Raw genomic sequence first — 10031 nt, 5'->3', positions numbered from 1 at the left:
CAACCTTCTTAATGGAGGTAATAATTATTAGTCTCAGCTTTATATGAAATACTTAAAAAGTAAACTATCACTACAACAATGGAATACTGCTTTTACATTATTCCATGAGTAATAATACTTTACAGTAAACAGTCACAAGAGATTCCTTTCAGATAAATGTTCCTGCATTGATTATACATACTTTTACACAAGTCACAATTTAAATATAGGAATTTTACTTTAACAGAGTATTTTTACAGTGTGATGTTAGAACTTTTTCTTAAGTAAAGGATCCGAATACTTCCTCACCGTTTACCTTCACTAAGTGTGTTGTAATGCAGATCCAGATCTAAATACAGACTGAACATAATTTGTAGGACTATGCAGATTATTTTACAGTCTTTGCAATCGTTTTTTTTATTAAATATCTGAATATTGATTTTGTAAATGAATTATTTATTTCAGGATAGATTAAGGAGTTTTCTTATGACCATTTAATCGGTGTGATCAGTCAGCCAGAATTAAATAGTTCCAAAAATAATTAAAGAGTTTTTTAGGGACCTTTTGTTTGTTTTTTGCTCAATAAAATAAGGATAAAAAATAAATTATAAATAAAAATTGCACAGAATGTTGTGTAGTTGTCTTATTAAGCCTGTAAAGATAATATTAAGTGTTAATAAATACCAAAGGAAAACTAAAGGTTTTGGTGAGAAAAAGAAGAGGCCATGCAGAGGATAGAAGTAGTTACTTATAAAATACTCACTTTGAAGTGTGAAGTTTTGTCTCCTTGGTGTCAAATAAGTCTATAAAAGAGAACCTGTGATCTCACTTTGCTGCTTTTCTTTCCTCCTCTCAAAAAGGTGTCGACATCGTTTGGTTGCATATGTTGCTGCTGATGCATTTTCTATCATGTGATACCAACAGAGGGAGACAAAGCATAGCTGCTCCTCTTTATTAATGTACCTATTCTCTGATTGAGGGCTGCTCACTGACAGGACAAACTAACTAGGCCATGTAGATGATATCAGTTAGGCTCATTTCCTGTAAAATGAGAGAGTCTAGTCCCCTGTCTATGAGAGCTTATTTTTGCAGAGGTTATGAAGAAAAAAAGACCCTGCAAGTCATAACGATAAACTTTTTGAAAACAATGGCTAAGTATCTTAAAATGATGGCAAACCTTACAGAAATGAGTTGGAATACCAATATAATCATACACTTTCTTAAAGTTATGACTTAGTTATCTAGAAATAATGACTATTAGTCACTATTAGTATCAAAAACAACAATGGGATAGTATTTCTTTTCTCGTGATTTTAAGATACTAAATCATTATTTTCTGAAAATGTCATATTATTTTCAGATATTTACTAATTTAGAGAATGTTTCTCTTTATAATGATTTACAGGATCTGTTTTTCTTTTCAACACAAGGCTATTTTTTCTCTTTTTGACAGTACACTTTAAGTTCTGCTAATTTCTCATGAGATCCTGCATATAATTACCTTAAATAAGTCTGATACATGTGACTTTGTGTCACCAGTTATACATTTGTAAATTTTTGATAGTAAAAGTCACAGAGAGGGGAAGAGATGCGGCAAATGAACCTGGGTCTCTACCGTAAGGACTCAGCCTTAGTGGGACGCACCCTGCAGATGCATTTGTAGTCATTCAAAGGAGAGGATGTTCAAAAATGGCGTTTATTAAAAAAAAGAAAACCACCATGCTGACTTCTGCCTCTTTAACAGAACAAGTTGTAGACAGAAAATGGCTGGACATTGACACGAAGCATCCGATAAAATAAATAAATACAACATCCTCCCAAAATCTGTGAGAAACAAAGTGTAACATTTCTCTTAAAACAGGAAACACAAGGAAACCCATCCCACCGCTACACACCAGATTCTGTCAAATTGGGGAGTTTTAACATCAGACTACAAAACGGAGAGTCAGAGAACTTTTTCACAAATTGAGCTTAAAATTCATAGTGTCGTACAGACGTTCGTGGAGTTACCCTGCTTGTCCAACCAGAGAGTAAATCTACTGTTCAGAGTAGTTCATTTAGATTCAAAGTGGTGTTACATAACAATATGCACAAATCACGTCAGTAGTTTTCAATAGTCAGTAACTTAACTCAATACATTTTCACCTGGAACTAAAAAGCTGCCATCATTATGGTGCTTTTAATACAATCAGTGCCTTCACTGAGGTTATTGTGATCTCTGGAAGAGTCACGTAACAGACAAGAAAGTTAAAAAAAAAAATACATATTACAGCTGTATGTGAAGGGTCGAGGCCAATTTTTAAGTACTAAATCCCAGGTGTCAGTAAGCAGCTTTAGCTGTGGGTTCTCTTAGCTGATTTCCAATACATTTCTCTTCTCATAGTGTTTTTAGTTTACGTAGGAAACAGTGTGGAGTTTTACTTTTTGTTTTTACTTTCTTTGTAAATTTTAGCTCTAATGTGATTTTAGATGAGAAGGCAGATAATCTCATGTCTGTGCTTCGAGTAGCTTGATCTTAATGATCTCATTTTACTCTTAAAAGAAAAGCCAATTTCCCCAGGACATCCCCTTTAATGTGTTTTATTAACTGTATGTGTGGTTAACATGACATTCTGAAAGTGAAAGTTATACTGTGGGACAAGTAATGTGGCTTTTATGTACTCACAAGCTTCTCTGATAGTATTATTGGAAATCTGCTATGTATAGAAACCCACGGTAAAGTACAGCTCCTAATTAAGAAAAATTACAAAATATTGGGACAAAATTTAAACGAATTATAGTACGTCAACATTAGTCCTTATTTAAAATGTTTTTTTCCTCTTCTTCCAGAGAACACATCTTCAAGACAAAGCCCCCCAAAAGAATGACTATCTAAAGGAAATGTGTCAACACAGCAGTGCTTCAACGAGGCAGCAGATGCTAAATTCCTTGTTTAGCTACCACTAATGCAGTTAAACAGCAAACGAGAGAGCTGCACCTGACTGACTGCAGGCTGTAAGCTGCTGACAGATTACACAACCCAATGTACAAATTTCCTTCACACAGACCGGAGAGCGTAGAAACACTTCAAAAAGAAAGATCGTAAAACATAACTGTGTTTTTATCGTGAAAATGCTGGTGTGAGGAAATGTTTCGGCGTGTGCGCCAAATCTGGACCTAATGTGCTTCTAGAGAGAGAAATACAACACGGTTCTTTTACTTTGAAGGAGTCACATTGAAAAGCTTAAGGGCTGTTAGTGACTGACCAGGCCTCGGTTATAAGTCGCCCGGTTCTTAGCTTGGCTCAGTTTCCAACAAGGCTGCTGTCCTCGGGCTAATCCTATGCTAGCTGGCGGCTACTAAAAGGCTTTTCATGCTTTCTTTGACCTGACACGGCGACGCTTACCCAATATACGGAGTGAGGTAACAGCTATCATATGCAAAAATAACATGGTGAATAAGCAGCCTGCATCCAGCTGGGAACCTGGGAAATCACCAGGTCGGTATAATTTGATCTCTGCAGCAACGGTGAGGGTGTTTGAATGAATCCTCTCGTCTAAGATCAGACAGAAAATCTACGCTCTGCTGCCCCTGAACACCGTCTCCTCATTTTGTGTGATAAAATATGAGGTTTATGGATTGCAGACATTAAAGAAACATACTTATAGTCCCACACAGATACATACTGCTGGGAAGACAACTTACATTTACTCACATAACAGGGTTTGAAAGATGAAGAGTTAGTGGCAGTAACAGCCCAGTTCTTTCACAAAAAAACAACCTGACCTTCCAGACTTTCACAGCTTAGCAATTGTAACATTACTTCAGCAGAAAGCTTATTGAAAATCTGCTTGCCATCAGCTGAATTTCCCCCTTTTTTTACTTTGAGAAAAAATTTACACAGTTTCAATCTAATAATGATCATGCCAAATGGAAATAGAGCTGTTCCTCATCGTAATTGGTGAAATCTGAGCTTGATTTGTGCAGATTTTTTATCAGTTTTCCGCTCAACTCAGCATATTTCTGGAAATGCACAGAAGTGTACAGAAAGCAGAAACGCTTCTACTAAATTGAGAAAGGAGCCCAGGCAGGTGTGACCCTGTCCTTTTTGGTCAGATTAGGTCTTTACTCGACATTCGCTTGGATACTTTTTTTAAACATGTTTTTTCACAGATAAAACCAGCAGTTGTTCACCCGCGTTCATCAGCTTATGAGGCTCAAAATGAAACACACAAATGGAGAAAAATTCAAAAACACAGAAGTCAAAAGAGGAGAACTAAAAATGAGTAAAAATCCAACTGAAAGTCAGCATTTTTCCATCCCACTTGTGGTGTCAGTTCAATATGATGCAGGCGGTAAAAAAAAACAAAAAAAAAAAAACATAAGAATAAAGAAAGTATTGCACTGGTTTGGTGTGAGTCTATGGATGGGCGGTCATCATATAAATAACAACAACAAGAACCAAACAGTAATACCATAATAATAATTGTAACGCTAATAAAAACAGTTCAGACTAAGGTCCCCCTCCCTCTGCTGTTTTACCACTGCTGCCAACTAAAGTCGTCGTTGGATCCAAAGACCATGAAGAAGCCCAGGATGGTTCCGAAGATGACTACGTTACCCGTTAGCACGAGCGCACACGCCCCCCAGGCAATCTGTGGACCAAAGCGTGAATAATTCAGGTTAACAAATGCTGCCACACATGCTTGCCAGGCTGCAGTGCATATTTAGGCCAAAATCTAGTGGGTGTCAAACAAGCAACAGTTTTCAGAATCACTTTCACACGCTGCTCTACAGTTGTACATTCAGGACACACAGCAGGACGGGGCATTAATAAGCAGCCGGCAGCTACATGCTAATCATGTCCTCCTGCAGCTGGTGCATCTGTCTGCTCTGTCGGCTGCTCTGCTATGTGGCCAGACATACTTCAAGGAATACCTCATTACTAACTGCCAATCTGATTTTGTTTTAATTTTTTTCTCTTTGTGTTTTTGCTTGTCAGACAAGCAAATTTCTTTGGTTTGTATGAATCAGACTGTCTGCCGCTGGAGCCAAATTTACTTTTTTTACTTGGAAAACCCCAAAAGATAAGTCGCAAATTAATTAATTTTTTTTTTGTCTGGAAACAGGTTGCGTGTCCCATTTTAATGAAGGAAAAGGATTGTGGAAGCTGATCTTTGTTTGTGTGTTGGATTAGTACGAAGTTATGTATAGACATGCTTCTATCTCTAATCAAGATACTGTCAATCATTCAGATCTTAGATTTATTACTGATGGCATTCATCTTGAATCATTCACAGATTAGAAATATAGAAACTTGACAAACTGACATTGATGGTTCAGATAAACGTTCTATTGATATCCGGTGCGACTGTTTTACATAATATGCTTACATTACATAATTTTTTTTCTCTTTACTTAGGTCTTACTTTTAAATTACATCACAATCCTACTGAATAAATAAAGTACAAAAGGAAAAGAAAAGCCTATTGGGGAGGCAGCGATAATCCTTTTTGTTACTGTATTAGAGTAAAAGATAATTCAGTAATGTTCAAAATGTATGTGACTGTCATCATATCCCATGAAAAGAACCTCTCTATGGTTTAAAAATGCCAATGTTACCCAATCAGGAGGAAACTATTTCCTTCCTGCAGCAGATTAATACTCATTTGGTGCTCTAGAGAGTATTTCTGGCAGCAGTATGAGGTATGTGGGATTGAGTTACAGTTAATACTTGTTATTAGGTTCAATAAATTATCAGTTTTCATCTTTTTATGGGATTTGTGGACACCAACAATACTAAATATGCTTTATATGTTCACTTTCTATCCTTTTAAACTTTGCACACACCAGATGCTGTCCTGGTGTAATTAAATGAAGCTTTTGTAAAAACAGGATGTTTGTGTGACAGAGAAAATGAGGAGAGACAGGAAGTGACAGGAAATGTGTTTTTTGTTCAGAGTTTATGGTTGTATTGATGCCAAATTGTACTCTATGAATGCTTCCTGTGGTCAATTTTTCCAGGAAGTGAAAGTAGCGTGGACATTATGCATTTCTTGGACCTTCTTATATGTAGGACAAAGCTTTTAAATAATTTGTTTGATTGATTGATGCTTTTTTCCTTTAAGTGTCCTGCTTTGGTAAAATAATCTTACTGCTGTGTGCACACACTGGAGGCGTCCTTCCTGACGTTACGGTATAATGGACTAAGAAGCATCCGTAACTTACTACTTCAGCTCTTGCGAAGACGATGGGCAGGCCGAAGGCTGAGATGACGATGCCCGTCGTGAGGAAGATGGCCAGCTCTTTGCAGGCGTTACTGGCCGAGTCTGTGTCGTCGACCACCCTCCGAGAGATGCAGTAAGGGATGGGGGAGAGGATGTAAAAGAAGAGGAGGAACAAAGGCCAGTATTTGCTGCAGAGAGAGAGAGAGAGAGAGAGAAGGAAAGCAGTAAATACCCACATGCTGTGATAATAATGGGTCCAGTCAAGTGAATTGAAGGATAAAGAGCAAAACACAGCACAGCACTCTGCACACTATCTGACTTCACAGGTGTATTTTATCAGGAGGTGCATTTTTACAACCACATAACTGTCCAATAACTAGTTTGTATGTAACAATAAGATAATGTTCTCCCTTTCATTTCCTTATTGGTTAGACAATTAACATGTAAGCAATGACACATGTACACCAATATGTAAGTGTTTACATTAATATATATTTATTTACATTTTATATGCATTTGTACTATAAAATTAAGTAACGCCCAAATTTGTTTGGTTTGTATAAATCATTCTGCTGCTGGAGACAAATTTACTTAATTTACTTTGAAAACCCCAAAAGATATGTCTCAAATAAAGGTTGCAGCTTGTTTGTTTTTTTCTGGGACAGGTTGTGTCTTCTATTTTAATATAGGAAAAGGATTGTGGAAACAAATCTTTGTTTGTGTGTTGGATTCTATCTCTCTATCAAGATGCTGTCCATCACTCAGCTCTTAGATTTATTACTGATGGCATTTGTCTGGAATAAGTCACGAAGTAGAAAAAATGCTTTTTTTAAATTATTATTATTATTAAACTAAGCAGTACTACCTATAATAAGCAATGCAATAAATAATCTAGTGTTTGAAGTGGACAAGCCTGCATTAAGAACATTAAATTAATGTCTTTATAAACATATCTTCTGTATTTATGAACTGCAATTTCCTGATATTCAATGGCTCACAATTCCACAGATACCGACACATCTGTGATGATGTGAACGATGATGATGATGATGATAAGCTAAAATTGGCTGATAATATCAGTCAGACTGCACTGATGAATATCACAAATTGATTTTCTAACAGCCTTCTTCCCCTACATTCTGCTGCACTGAGGCTGTTATTTAGTATAATAATAATGGTTGAAATGGAAATGAGACGAGATTAGGAGCTAGAGCTGCAGCTTGAGGTATTACATGTAGGACCTAAAAAACCTGGAGCTGTTTTGATAGTCAAATTAACTGTACCCAGCAACATCGGAGAGGCGTGCTGTGCTAAATATATACTGCAAAGTTACCAGGCTCTTTTCTGACACAGAAATGCATTCTGTGAATTAATTTTAAAAACTGTTACTTTGTTTGTGAAAATGCACCACTCAAGTACAGTATCCACTGACATGGAAAGTGACTTTAGGGTGCTTTAAATTATATCATGTAAGGGTGTCAAAATGTAGTTTTAAGACCTTTATTATTTCAGATGATATTGTGCTTCCATGGTTGCCTTATTTCTGCAATTTTAAATGAAATAAGTCTGGTTTATGCGCACTGGGGGGGCTGTTTCAGCCAGTTTGAGAAAACAGTCAATCGATCAATCAAAACTTTGTTTTGCACAATTGAGAATGTCGACGCCTTCTTCTTCCACGGAATTAGGAAACATTGAGAAAGTGTGGATAAGGTTGCACAGATTGTTTAAATCAGACTACAGAAATAACAAGCATAGTATATATGCAGTGTTTTTATATTACTATAGCACATTGTCCTGTAACGTTCCATCATAAAATATGAAACAAAAGTCACAGAAACAGGGAAGAATGAGGTGTCAGAAGAGAACACATCTTAACTTTAATGTTCACAAAGGTGGAAAATTGTTGAGAATTGTCTCATGTGGCAGGGAGCCCCCAGGGCAGGTTAATCTGGTCCTGCATTCACACCTGTATCTCTAAAGCTGTAAACCTATGATGGGATCACTCAAGGGTGCATCTGAGTGCCAACAATGTCCCTCATTCTCTCTCTCTCTCACACACACACACACACACACACACACACACACACACACACACACTAGCAGGCTCACATGGTGCGATGGTGGTGGTACTTACTCGTACACAGGGAGGGCACATCCTAGCATGAGGAACATGAGGCCAATGGCCCCTCCAAAGGACAGGCTGATGAGAGCTACAAGAGAGGCAGAGGGGAGGATATCAAAATGGGCAATACAGCTTCTGTGTGTGTGTGTGTGTGTGTGTGTGTGTGTGTGTGTGTGTGTGTGTGAGTGTGTATCCGGAGACCCTCAACAATCGTAGCATGCAGGGCCCCCTGGCTGCTGAAGCTATCATGTGATGAATCAGCTGATTTCACGTGTAAAAGCTACATTTGCAATCCAAGCCATGTTATTAGGGGCTCGTGTTAAACTCTGAAAGCTGCACAGCCAGTGTTGCTGCGTGTTAATTAATCCATGCAGCTCACTTGCAAAAAGCACAGCATCTCAATCAGCGACTGTGTATTACTGAAGTTAAGGTGCAGCTAGCAGTAGCACTATATGGGTTACTACTACGTTGTTACAGTAGTAAATGGCAATGACATTGAACACGGTTTTATAACGTATTAACTGGTGTTAATATTCATGTAATTGTGTTGACCAAGTAGCGGCTAAAGGAAGAGAGGCTATTCAGCTAATGCTAACGAGTGTTGGCCCTGCGGCTAGCTACTTCTTCACGTTACCATTAGCGAGCGCATCCATCTGTCGTTGGGATGATTTGACACAGTTACATACATTGAGCCGGAATTTAGAGGCTTTCTGGAAGGAATGAAAAATGAGAATGTCTTACCTTTAATCCCAGCCATTTCTCCTGGACAAAAGCTCGACACACAGCCGTCTGACGGATGACAACAGTGCCCCCTCCTCGGCTCCAACACTGCCTCGTCGCGCTGCCTTCCTGGGCGGCCAGAAATATCGGAATTATGAACTCGTCCCTCAGAAACAACCTAATAACAACTGTAAAGATTAATTATTTAATGATATGTTTAGAAAAATGCAAATGCGTTTCTGATTACTTTTCATTCAACACGACATAAAAATCAAAATTATTTATATAATTCTGGTAAAGTAAAAGGCAAAAGGGAATCTGATCTGGGTACAGTAGAGTCTGGGGACTGGGACGCTCTGTGCAGACAGCCCTCCAGGGGTTGTATAGACTTTTTATCACTCCTGTAGACAGACACAGATTTAATCCTAACCAGTCAGAGCTCTGTAACAAATGTCAATCTGATGTTGGTGCATTTGTTCATTGTTTATGGAGCTGTTCTCATATCCAACAGTTTTGGAGTATAATTGTTCAACAGTTAAATCTGATATTCAAGCGCCATCTACATCTGAGTGCAAGGACTTGCCTGTTAGGACTAGAGGATGAACTGCCTGTTGATTTTCACCACAGAGACCTTTTACACATTCAAAAACCCCACTCTCAATCAGTGGAAACAAACTGTGGTTTCTTGACTACCTAAGTGCCACCACATCTCGTAGGATGAGGTCAGGACTTGTGGACCTGGGAAAAAGATGCAGAGTTATAGAGTGATAAGCTATCAAACTTGAGTATGCATTATATTGTCTTCTTTGGTCTCCCTGATTACCCCCATTTTATTTATTTATTTATTTATTATTTCATTATTTTATTATTTTCTTTTTTCCTTTTACTATGCTAGGCCTAAATGTCTGTATTTTGTGCACTATTATTAGTGATATGTTTTCTGTTGTCTCTGTCGCTTCTGCTTTGCAAGAAAAAGTTTAATAAAAACATGTTTGAAAAAAAAT

At 37.7% G+C, this 10031-nt stretch overlaps 1 protein-coding gene across 1 annotated transcript; it reads right to left on the bottom strand.

Moving 5' to 3' along the window:
- Positions 1–1661: 1661 nt before the first annotated feature.
- leprotl1 (leptin receptor overlapping transcript like 1) lies at positions 1662–9128 on the bottom strand. The gene is made up of 4 exons (XM_059346599.1): positions 9049–9128; positions 8320–8395; positions 6187–6373; positions 1662–4613 (listed from the first exon to the last, which is right to left on the bottom strand). The coding sequence occupies exons 1-4, from the start codon at positions 9062–9064 to the stop codon at positions 4497–4499; spliced, it is 396 nt and encodes a 131-aa protein (XP_059202582.1). The 5' UTR covers positions 9065–9128; the 3' UTR covers positions 1662–4496.
- Between the last annotated feature and the right edge of the window lie 903 nt (positions 9129–10031).

The sequence above is a fragment of the Centropristis striata genome, chromosome 12 (assembly GCF_030273125.1).
Source record: "Centropristis striata isolate RG_2023a ecotype Rhode Island chromosome 12, C.striata_1.0, whole genome shotgun sequence".
Lineage (NCBI taxonomy): Eukaryota > Metazoa > Chordata > Actinopteri > Perciformes > Serranidae > Centropristis > Centropristis striata.
Note: the sequence above shows the minus strand (reverse complement) of the source record. Positions and strands in the feature narration are given on the sequence as shown.